At 39.0% G+C, this 13,079-nt stretch overlaps 1 protein-coding gene across 1 annotated transcript; it reads right to left on the bottom strand.

The window, feature by feature from the left end:
* Positions 1–1,108: 1,108 nt before the first annotated feature.
* LOC143540538 (isoaspartyl peptidase/L-asparaginase 1-like) lies at positions 1,109–12,770 on the bottom strand. The gene is made up of 6 exons (XM_077033568.1): positions 12,435–12,770; positions 1,889–1,940; positions 1,668–1,780; positions 1,454–1,540; positions 1,316–1,383; positions 1,109–1,130 (listed from the first exon to the last, which is right to left on the bottom strand). The coding sequence occupies exons 1-6, from the start codon at positions 12,768–12,770 to the stop codon at positions 1,109–1,111; spliced, it is 678 nt and encodes a 225-aa protein (XP_076889683.1).
* Between the last annotated feature and the right edge of the window lie 309 nt (positions 12,771–13,079).

The following is a 13,079-nucleotide window of genomic DNA, read 5'->3' on the forward strand; positions in this document are numbered from 1 at the left end:
AGTAGCTAGTGCCTTGTGCGTGTAGCCTTGCTGTCAGTGCGGGTAGCCTTCCCTGATGGCTTGTATCCGCAACTGCGGGAACAAGCGGGGTACTTCACCATTGGGAGGCTTTCCCTGCGGGTACAGCCGGCTTACTGCGCGTAAGGTTTTCTCTGAGCATGGTGGGTCCTGCGGAAGCAGTTGGTCGTTGCGCAGACGTCCCTGTTCAAGGTGAGTCTTGCGGGTCCAACTGGGCTCTGCTGGGACCTACCTCTTCAGCGGTAGTCATGCACCATGAACATGAATACATAAACAATTATATTTTGAAAATGCAAGTGAAATAATTCAAATATGTTTAGAAATAGAGTAAGGAGACATGAACACTTGGAAGAGCTTACGGCATAGCAAGATAGCCAAGCATCATATTTAACCCAGTCAGCTATTTAATTTTCTATGTTGCTTAAAAACTTCAAATCCTTTAGAGAGTATGTAACCAAAAATAAGACAACCGAGATAGCTAAGTATCATATTTACCATCAAGAAAATTCAGATTTTGGCAATCAATGCTCACCATGATATAAGTGAACTAAATATTTCTACACTTCAAGTAAACGAAAATAGAAAATTAATGTTAAATAGAGTAAACTGCGATTTTCGTCATTGCGGTTCGTCCAAATTTGTGGTTTTAGTTCAATAGTTTCAAATTTGCGATTTTCGACCATGTGGTTTCATTTCACTTGCAATTAAACCCGATCTAACTAACTTCTTTAAGTCTGATCGTTAAACCCATCAACGTGCCCCACACTTGATGGGCGGTTTTGTCTTTTTTTCTCCTCAAATAAACCCCAACTTAAGCCTGCTCCCTATTTTGATTGAACTTATTTGTTTGATTGTTTAAAATTAAACATAAAAGTCAACCTATTCGTAAGTGCTTTCATGTATCTTGTACATTAAAGGAACTTGGTACGAAAACCAAAACATATTTTAAAAGCCTTTATAACACCACTTAGAGTATAACTTTTAAAGATATCAACTGCTTAATTACCTATCATCAACAATACTCTAATAAGTTATAAAGTTTCTCTAACCGGCAATACAACATCTTTACAATTTAAGTTACAGTCCCACTTTATGCCCTCTGTTTATAAAACCTGCAAGACACCATATTATATATTTAGATTGATAACCAAAAGCATCAATTATAAACAAACAGGTAGCTAAAAAGACTTTAATTAAAAAAAATGTAGTCCACAGTCAAGGAAGTTTACCTATCTAATGAAGAATATTACACTCAACCTTATCTTCACCTTAAGCAGCTAGTTTGATAATAGCATACCTTATCTTCACCTTGAGCAGATCTAAATCTAGACTCGTAATTCCAATATTGTGAACCAAAACAAAGTCCTAAACTGGCCCATTACAGAAGCCAAAAATTATCAGTTCAATTTTAAACAAACTGTCAGTTCCAGCATACCTGAACTTGATTTGCTTCCTTTGCTTGCTTAAATCTCTCAATGTTTTCAGGAGTAATGAAATGACTATTAACCATGGTTTCAAACCCCTAAACAATGTAAATGCAAAAACAATCAGAACACTGCAATATGTAAAGATTATAAACATAAAGATGCATTAAATAATATTTCTAAAATATGTATGTATGACGAATCAAACATGATTGTGCAACTTGCCTGTTGTCTCGCGAAGGCTTCAGCTCCGTCAAATGCAAGATAAACATGTGGCGTTTTCTCCATGATCCGTCTTGCCAAAGACACGGGATTGACAATTGTGGTGACACCAGACACTACACCACAATTTTTTTGTATTTCCATCCATGATGCAAGCTTCCATTTCTACAGCCCCATTGTTGTTATTGGCTTGGTTCCATCTTATGCATTAGATCCTGACACACCGATTGCATCAGCTTTTGCTAGTAATGGGATGTATTGGGCAGTGAAAGCATGCTGTTATGTAATTTGTCTTCATTAAAACTGCATTAATTTTTTATTCATTACAATATTATCTAATTGCAGATATATAACTTTCAGTTGGTTTACAAACCAAATCACAAATTGCATAAAAGATAACCAACTCCGATCTTAATTTAACTTAACGAAAGAAATATTTTGTTCGTGTATTAAATAAACGAACTTCTTGCCGAACAGTTCACAAACTTTCGGTTGGTTTACAAACCTAATCCCAAATTGCATAAAAAGTAACCAACTCCGGTCTTAAGAAAGTAGCCATTTATGGTAATTTTCTATCACTAAACCAAAAAACTGATACGAAAAATAGGCAAACTTACGACTCTGGTTTAAACTTTTATTTAATATTCCATCTTGTGAAATCCAATTATATGAACTTATTATTCTCATTTTACACTATTATTAATTTACTTTACAAGAAATCAAATAACCAATCAAGTTTTATTAGAAAATCTATGTATGTGATCTTCATTTTATCATCAAACTTTGAATTCTTAATTGGTACTGTTAGTCATCAACCCAACCCATTAGCTTGGGCTCGGTTCATTTACATCCTTAGGGTTGACCCATAACACTATAACTCTATTAAGTTCAAATTCTTTTTTCAATTTTTATGTACTATTATAATAACTAAATTATTATTACTATTATGAATTTTCTTTTATAAAAGATTTAGAAGGTTTTATACATTAAAAGCAGTTTTCAACAAGTTTCTTTTTAACATATTCCTTTGTTTTACCCATTTGACCTGTAGGAGAAGAAGCATAAATGGAATCGACCCGTTTACAAGGAAATGAGTCAAGATTTCCACTTCTAAGTACAGGTAAAAGTTTCCAATATGAACTAATGATATTTTGTTTAAAGTTCTCTCCTCAAAATGGGTAAAAAGTTACCTGAAATTCGAAAAGCAATTTGCGCTTGCAATGATGAATATAAAACAACTATCTGAAGATTCTATTAAAAAATAAGAATAAAATACTTTATTATTAAATTAAGCATCACATGAATCTATTATTAATGGCCGCACTAAGAAGAGTGAGTTAATTTTATAAAAGTAGGTAGCTAATTATAAAAAAATAACTATCAAAACCAAATAAAAATTACGCTATTGTTATAAAACTTAACCTTGAGCAGATCCAACATATAAAAATTGGGATCTGTTTTTTCTTTCGGTTTAACCTGTCTGTAACCGAATAATGAACACCCCTAACCTTAATCAATGATTTAATATCAAAAAGAAATTAGCAACGACGATGTATATCGCTTTATTTGATTTATTCGGGTTTTCTTATTCGTTATTGTTTTAATTCAAAATAACCGAAATTAATCAAATTGATTAAACCAAATTAACTTAACCGAATAGCCAAGTAATAATTCGGTTCTTTTTTCTTGGTTTCGGTTTAATAGGCTTATAACCGAATAATAAAAACTCATACACCATAATGCATATGCACCATAATGCATATATTCAAAAAAGAGTGGTTGAAGTTGAAAACAATGTTTTCGCATAACCAGAAGAAAAGAGATTATCTGCTTAATAAACATGTACCAAGTTGCTTATTTACCCAAAAAGTTACCAAGTCCTATCCAAATTAGCTAATCGTGTTTACAACGAAAGCAGTTGAGCATTAAAAAAAAATCATAAATACTCCTTAAAAATACAATTTTGGGTACATAATATTGTAAAAAAAAATGCAGAAGTTTGTGTTAGGCCATGAATTTTATACTGAGGTTCCTTTATCTTTGACTGTCTTATGGATAGTTTATCCTTGAAATATATATCAGGATATAAAGGACCGACGATCCTCGGTATTATTTGTTTACTAATGATTGCGTTTAATATGGTGATGTGTTAGACATGTGTATCAACTTTAAGACGAACTTGCATCAATTATCCTCACAGAACATCCTCTAGCTGAAACGTGGATCCAGGATCCTACTTCAATGTAGCTGTTAATGAACGAATTCATGTGAAGATGAACGTGCAAATATCAACAACGGCTATGAGACTCATTCTTTCGCTTATCTCGCTACTGGATGGCTATTGGCACGTGGTCAAAGGTCGTGGAGCGGCTAGGTGGAAGACTTCCGGATAGATAGGAGATATAGTTAGTGATATTATCTTATTTAAACGAGCTATGATCGAGTAGGTAAACACATGTACTTACACACACACTAGAGCAGAAGCAAATATTCTCTCTACACACTAGCTTTCTTTGTAATCTAGATCATATACTCCACCGCACTTGTAACCATATTTTATTTTATCAATATAATTGACGGTTATAGTTTTCACCGTCCGAGGGTTTTTTGTGCCGGAGACCACGATAATCACATACTCATCGACCAAAGGTTACCTTGTTGATCATTGACTAAAGTAATTCGACCAAAGATTATCTTATTAATCCTTGACCGAGGTTATTTTACCAAAGAATACCTTGATAAGTTTTGACCGAAGTAAGACTATCTTGGTTAAGGGCTTTTTCGCTGGTGATCAAACCTTTGTGTTCACCAATATTACGCTTATACACTTGTTGTTATCAAGTTAGCACCTTACCTCACATAACAGATTTGGATACTAGATCCTTAGCTGATTTTTGTCCAAAACAATTTGGCGCCCACCGTGGGGCAAATGGTGCTATAATCCGTATTATTCTCATCAATTTTCATTTTTTCATACACTATACACTTGCAATGGCCTCTCAATCCACCTCTGCATCGTCAGCTATGCCGTCTTCAGTTTCTCTCTCCTCAAGGACCTTGCCGCCGATGCCTCCGCCAATCACGGGAGCACCAAAGGCTGCTGCTTCTGGGAGCAAGACACAAATACCAGTCTTCCAGAGATCGAGAAAAACCGCTGCTACTTCGGCGGTAAACTCTAACAATGACGTTTCCTCTATGTTTTTGCAGGTGAAAGCATATATGGAACAACATAACAAGACCAACCAAAGGATCCTGCGTGAGATCGAAGACATCTGAAAATCCAAGATGTCAGCAGAGGATCTCACCCCCCTGATGCCTAGGATGCTGGATTTCACCAGTCCAGGATCCCTGGCTCAACTTCCGCAAGGATCATCCATCCTTCAACAAGGATCCATGGGTCTTCAGACTCAAGGATCCTCAGCCTATCAGCAAGAATCATCCATCCTTCAACAAGGATCCATGGGTCCTCAGACTCTAGGATCCTCAGCCATTCAGCAAGGATCATCCATCCTTCAACAAGGATCCATGGGTCTTCAGACTCAAGGATCCTCAGCCTTTCAGCAAGGATCATCCATCCTTCAACAAGGATCCATGGGTCATCAGATCCAAGGATACTCGGATTTCCAGCAAGGACCATCTAGCTTCAACCATGCGTCGATGGGTCAACCAATGCAGAGTTCCTCGATGTTCCAAAGGGGATCACGGATACTTCCGCCGGGATCCTCCGGGATTCCTTATCAAGGATCCTTATTTCAGGATCAAAGATCCTTTGGATCCCATCATCAACGGTCTTCTGAAGTCCATGATGGGGACATAATCCCCATGCAGACCATAGCTTCTGAAGGACCCACTCCGATTGCTGACTCCTCTTATCCCAGATACTCGTCTGGAATACCAAACTCCACCCAGCAGAGAGGTAACTGGTACGAACCTATATCTTTAGATACTAACCGTGTTCCCATGCAGGATTCAGGCATCAACCAGGCCATGGACAAGGAGTTACACAAGCTAAAGGATATGATATCCAGTGTCCCGGGAGTAATACGTCCAATTCCTGAGATACCGGAGGGAAGTCACAAATTATCCAGATTCGCTCCGCCCATATGTGATGCTGAAATCCCGAAGCGGTTCTAAACTCCCAACATGAAGACGTATGATGGGAGCACCGATCCGGAGGAACATATTGCCTAGTATAGGGAAAGGATGGAAATTAATCCTGTCCCTGAAAGACTCAAGGAGGCTTGTCTTTGCAAAGGATTTGGAGCCACACTAACGGGAGCTGCACTAAAATGGCTGCTAAATCTCCCCCTTACTCGGTTACATCTTTCCCTTATTTAGTCAATTTGTTTAACACTCAATTTTCCTGTAATCGAAAATTTGAGAGGTTAACCAGTGATTTATATCGTGTTGTTCAACCTAGTGATGAATCCCTTAGGGATTTCGTTACCAGGTTCTGCAAGGAAGCTCTAGAAATCCCAAACCTTGATATGACTACTGTTGTTGAAGCATTCAAGATGGGAATTCAAAAGAGCTCCCCTTTTTATGATGATTTAGTGATGACTCCGTGCAGGACATAAGATGAAGTCAGAAACAGGGCATTAAGGTACATCCGCTTAGAAGAAGATAAAAAGATCCAGGATCGTCTCGGGGGACAAACGAAACAAGAAACTCCCGAAAAGAATAAAGGATCATGGAATAGGAACAACAATTCGAAGCCGTACGCCAAGTTCAACAATCAGAACGTACGGGCAGTTGAAGAAGGAGATGACGATGAAGACTATCCTTGCATCTCCGACTATTGTTTCTCTGTGGATACTCATGGCTTGATCTGTGCCATGAAGGATCTGGGAGAAAAAGCAATGTGGCCCCGAAAGAATGAGAAGGTTGTCGGTTTCAAGAACAAGTCTAAGTGGTGCGCCTTCCACGAAGATTTTGGCCACGCAACAGACGAGTGCATCGGCTTAAGGAAGGAAATTGGATACCTCCTAAGCAAGGGTTACTTCAAAGAACTCTTGGGAAGGAAGAAATCCAAGATCTAGGATCCTGAAGATCTTCCACAGAAAGCAACACCACCACCGCCAGATGCTCATGTGATCAACTTTGTCTCCAGAGACTACGAACTATTTAGAAATTCTTGTGCCATAGAAGAAAGTCCTGTGGAAGAATTCGAGTTGGATAATGAGAGAAGACCACTCATCCCCACTACTCGAGTGATTTATCAGAGAATCTTTTTCAATTCAAGGATCCAGGATCCTCATCAGGACAAGCTGGATATGCAATCGGTCAATTTCATCTCTGGAGGTTCAGACATATGTGGAACTTCTTTCTCTGCAGCAAAAAGACTCGCCAAGGAGATCAAAATGGATAACGGAGATCATCCAATAGTGTCAACCACATTAACAACAGACAAGAGAATCTTCTTCGATGAGGAAGGCAAGCTGAACATTCAGGATCCTCATCATGACGGTTTGATTATTACTTTATTTATCTCTAACCATTATGTACGTAGGATCCTAGTGGACGGTGGCAGCTCGGTCAACATTATCCAACATGATGTCCTCAAGAAGACGAACATCCCGGATTCAGAAATCATTCCTAGAACATCGGTGTTAGTCGGTTTCAGTGGTGAAACCAAAAAGACATTGGGGGAGATCAACCTCCCAATTTATATTGAAGGGTTAAACTCATACAAAAAATTTTGTGTAATAGATAACCTTTCTTGTTGTAATATTATTTTAGGTAGGCCTTGGCTCCATGGAATGAAAGCTGTAGCTTCCACTTATCACCAATGCATCAAACTGCCTACTCCTTGGGGAGTTGTAAAGATAGTGGGTGACCAGGCGGAGGCCAAGAACTATTATTCATCATCAATGAAGCCAACAGCCAAACCAACTATAGCATAGCAACTACAGAAAAATCCAAGGGACGTGCTGGAAGCTCGGTAGAAAGACTTTAAAGAAGTATCACTGGACCCCGAAGATCCAGAAATAAAGGTGTTCTTAGGATCCAGTATCCCCAGTAAGATTGAGGAGGATATAATATCCTTCTTAGGGTGAAGAAGATCTACCTTTGCCTTCAAGCACTTTGACATGATAGGTATTTCGAAGGAGGTAATCACTCATAAACTCGGCCTTGATTTAACCGTTAAACCCGTCCATCAGAAGTGAAGAAAATTTGCTCCTGAGAGGAACAAGATCATACAAGAAGAAGTTGAAAAAATTCTTATGGCAGGTATGATCAGAGAGGTTCAATATCCTCGATGGCTAGCTAATGTGGTCATTGTTTCAAAAAAAAGAATGGAAAGTGGAGGGTTTCAAAAAAAGAATGGAAAGTGGAGGGTGTGTGTCGATTTCACCGATTTAAACAAGGCATGCCCCAAGGATCCTTTCCCATTACCATATATAGATGCCATGGTGGACGCAACGGCTGGACATGAAATGCTCACCTTTATGGATGCTTCCTCTGGATTTCAACAAATTCAGATGGAACCATCTGACCAAGAGGATACAATATTCATGACTCCAACCGGCATATATTGTTATACTTCTATGCTGTTTGGACTAAGAAATGCAGGAGCAACGTACCAAAGACTAGTCAACATGATGTTCAAGGACCAATTAGGCAAGACTATGGAGGTGTACATAGATGATATGGTGGTAAAGTTGAAGAAAGCAGAGGATCACCTCAGGGACCTTGAAGAAGCATTCAATATCCTTGACCGATATAACATGAAACTGAATCCATCCAAATGCCACTTTGGTGTTAAGGCTGGAAAGTTTCTGGGATATATGGTCACAAAGAGAGGAATTGAAGCAAGCCCAGAACAGATCGAAGCCATTATCAATCTAAAATCTCCTACAAATGCCAAAGATGTCCAAAGACTCACTGGAAGAATAGCGGCTTTGAATAGATTCATTTCAAGATCCTCCGAGAAATGCAAAGACTTCTATGATATTCTCAGAAAGAACAAGAAATTTGAGTGGACCGAAAGGCATGAGGCTGCACTCAAGGCCTTGAAGGATTACTTATCCTCAGCACCAGCCTTAATGAAGCATATAGATTGAGAACCCTTATTTCTCTACCTCGCAGTGTCAGGTAATGCAGTAAGTGCCTTTTTGGTAAAGGACCATGATGGTGAACAATACCCTGTGTATTATGTAAGTAAGAGTCTTTTGGATGCAGAATCCAGGTACTCCCATTTAGAGAATATAATTCTGGCACTTTTTATGGCCTCTACTAAACTGAGGCATTATTTTGAAACTCATCCTATTATTTTGAGAACTAACTATCCTGTAAAGAATGTTCTTAGAAAACCAGAGTTGTCAGGTAGAATGGCTAAGTGGGCTGTAAAATTAAGTGCATATGATATCCAATACGAGCCAAGAACATCAATCAAGTCTCAAGCACTAGCGGACTTTGTGGCTGATTTCACTAGTGATCTACAAAAAGAAGCTGACTTGGAGGTCCAACAACTGGAAAGGATCAAGGATCCTTGGATACTCTTCACTGATGGAGCATCCAACGTGAAAGGAACAGGATTGGGGATCCTACTGAAATCGCCACAGGGGGACATATTACCCTAATCCATAGCTTGTGAGTTCCAGGCAACAAACAATGAAGCAGAGTACGAGGCTCTAATCGCAGGTTTGCAATTAGCCAAAAGTATGAGGATCAGGTATCTTCAAGTTTATGTAGATTCTTTATTGATAACTAATCACTTTAATGGCTCATATACCGTTAAAAGTGAGAAACTAATGAAATATTTAGATGTTGTGAAGGAGTTATCGAAATCCTTCGAAATATTTAGTATTACACAAATACCGAGGGAAGAAACGCTGGGGCAGATGCCTTAGCAAACTTAGCCTCATCTCTGAAGATTCCTGAGGATTTGAAAATCCCAATAATCCACATTCTCTCGCCAGCAATAGGAGAACAGGAAGTTGGAGAGATAACAAATGACAAAGAAATCGTGCTCTGGGATCCTTTATCCTCAAATAAGAAAGGATCATGGTTCCATCCTATCAAGAACTACATTCAGACTGGAGAAATTCCAGCCACAGAAAATCCCAGATCCTTCAAACTCAAGCTATCCCAATATATTTTGTTAAATGATATGGTACATAGAAAATCTCTTGCAGGTCCATATTTGAGATGCATTGAGGATCCTGAGATCCAAAAAGTACTCAGGGACTTTCATGAAGGAGATTGCGGCAATCACACAGGTGGAAGAGCATTATTTTCCAGAATACTTAGAACTGGATACTTCTGGCCAACAATGAAGAAGGATGCAGTGGAGTATTCAAGGAAATGTGATGCTTGTCAAAGACACGCGAACATCCTTCATCAGCCAGCGGAGCCTCTATATCCTATATCCTCCTCATGGCCTTTCATGAAATGGGGTATGGATATTGTAGGCAAGCTACCAAAAGCACCAGGTGGAAAGGTCTTTATGCTTGCTATGACTGACTATTTCTCCAAATGGATTGAGGCAGAAGCATTTGTACAGATCCAAGAAAGGGAAGTAATATCTTTTATTAAACGAAATATTATAACTAGATTTGGTATTCCCGTTGAAATTGTTTGTGACAATAGTTCCCAGTTTATCGGGAATAGAACCACTAACTTTTGTGACAGTTGGGGCATCAAAATGATCATTTCCACTCCGGTTCACCCTCAAGCCAATGGTCAAGCAGAGTCTAGCAACAAGATCACCATCAACAATCTAAAGAAGAATCTAGGATCCAAGAAGGGAAAATGGGCTGAAGAACTTCCTTATGTTCTTTGGGCAGACAGGACCACGCCCAAAAATGTGACAGGCCAGACACCCTTCTCTTTGGTGTTTGGGTCGGAATCTGTGATCCCTACAGAAATAGTGGTCCCTACTGCGAGAACGAGCATCCGTGATCCTGAAGCCAATGAAGAAATCCTTCTTGAAGACTTGGATACTATAGAAGAATTCAGAGACCTAGCAAAGATCAGAATGGCAGCTTATCAACAAAGGGTAGCTGGGGCATACAACAAAAATATCAGAATTAGAAGATTTCAAGATGGAGATCTAGTGTTGAGAAAAGCTTTCCAAAACACAACAAATCTGGCTGATGGGAAGCTAGCGCCCAAATGGGAAGGACCTTATCAAATTGAGTCGGAAGCAGGAAAGGGGGCATATCATTTGCTCACAATGGAAGGAAACAGGTACCAAGAGCATGGAATGCCATCCATCTCAAGAAGTATTTTTTCTAAACAGGATCCATTATCCAAACAGGATATATTATCCAAATAAGGATCTAGGATCCTTAAATCGGTAACATCTTTCTGATCAGTTGTTCTATTTGAATTGTGTTTAATTTAAGGATAATATATTCTTAACATTTTATTTTTTCCAAGTTTTGAGTAACCGTGCAGGACTATAATGATTCATTTGATGATTCAAGAGGTTGGCCACCTCTCCTTTTCATTTGAGGTATTATCTTATTTCCCTTGGCCTAGCCCACATTTAGATATGACCCCCGTGGTCATATCCCTTACGGTTGAAAGGTTTTCACCTTTCTCACGATCGCCAGTTGCGCACGCTATCCAACATATAGTTCGGGGCAACGGGACCAGTACACGCTTAGTGGCTGACAATTTCGTTGTCTCTGGCTATATGAAGGATCCTACGAATTATGGTAGACGTACCATACCTCCGGTTTATAACGTTTTCACGTTACCTCACGTTTGGGCTAAATCCCGGTTCGGGCGAGTCCCCAGTTAACATCCGTATCTTTGGGCCAGTCCCCAGTTTGGGCTTGTCCCCAGTTTGTTGGGCTTGTCCCCAATTTATTTTATGGGCTTGTCCCCAGTTGCACGGGCTTGTCCCCAGAATATTTATTGGGCTTGTCCCCAGTTTAATGGGTTTAATCCCAGTTAATAATATGAATTATTTGCAGCTGAATTCCTAAGTTCTTTCTAAAGATCAAGAAACTAAGGATCCCGGATCCTAAGGCTGTTCCTTTACGGATCATTAAGAGTTCGATACTTCTGGTAACTTAGGTCTATCTAGACCTTCTGGTATGATCTCTGTTAGTTAACTTATGTATAATATTTGTTGCAATAATTTTGGGTATTTCAGTTTGAAAAGCTATTCGCTTAAATTTATTTGATTACTAAAATCTTTAGCTATTTTAAGGATACTTTATCCTAAAATTTGCCCTTCAAGGAAATTCTCTTTTATAAATTTTTCCAACTATTAAAGATGTCTTATCCTAAGATTTGTGATTTAAGGAAATTCTTTTCTAAATATTTTTTCCTTAAGGATATTCTACTCTAAATGATTTTTGAGGATCTTTTATCCTAAAAATCTATTACTCAAGATTATTTGTTAAACTAGTAAAAACGCTAAAGTTATATCTAACAAAGTTTTGAAAATAAATAACAAGCAAATAGTCAAAAGATTTATATATTAATTAAAAAAAACCCCAAGGACTTATCAAAAATTCTTAACCCGGACTTCACCATACGAAAAGATGGACCATCCATCAGGGTTAAGTAAGAGTTACTAACAGTTCAAAAAGTGCAGGAAATTTAAAAACAGGGGCAACAAAGGATTCATACCCACAAACAGAGGATCCCTCCACCTTTGTCACCCCCGCCAATTGTCTTAAGGATCATGGATCCTTTATCCTAATACTATTGTTTATTACAGACCACAGAAATTATTCATAAAAACATCATAAAAGCAAAATAAAACAGGCCTGGGCCTTGTCTTTTGTATCCTTCATCGCCCGTTCATACGTTTTCTTCCGCCTTCATCGTTGCCTCGTTTCCACCTTCAGTTTCATCCAGACCCTTCAAGCCGCTTGTTCCTGCTTCGCCCACATCAACCATCATAGCTTCAGTCTCATCCTCACCTCCACCTAAGTCGATCAAGGCTTGCTTTCTTTCTTTGATTTCCCATGAAGACTTATCAAAGGATGGATCGTTGGCTTCGGAAACCAATTTGATTCTGGCCTCAAGGATTGACTTGGCTGCCCATACCTTTGCCTCTTTGGTAACCCGGTTGATTTCATCCTGCATCTGGAAGGCCAGAGCAGCAGCATGCACCTCTATCTCTCTTTTTTCTTTGGTCATCTTCGAGAGGGCCTTCTCCTTAGCATCAGCTGTTGATATCAGCACAACGAGCGTCTTTTCATGCTCTGCGACAGTCTTCTCATAGTGGTGTCGGGCGGAATTGATGGACTATGAATGAAAGCAGGATAAGCTTGGGAAAATGCTTGGAATAATAGAAATTGATGAAGATAAAGGATCCTTACAGTAGTAATCATGGCCAGAATCTGCTTTTCGGCATCAAAGGGGTTCTCCGTGTCTGAGCTCTTCTTTCTCTTGGATCCAAACTTTGTTCGAGTGATGATCGGGCGAGGCTCTGACGTAGGGGTTGAT

The sequence above is a fragment of the Bidens hawaiensis genome, unplaced genomic scaffold, assembly GCF_021521415.1.
Source record: "Bidens hawaiensis isolate Kalapana, Puna unplaced genomic scaffold, B.hawaiensis_p1.1 tig00012273_1, whole genome shotgun sequence".
Classification (NCBI taxonomy): Eukaryota; Viridiplantae; Streptophyta; class Magnoliopsida; order Asterales; family Asteraceae; genus Bidens; species Bidens hawaiensis.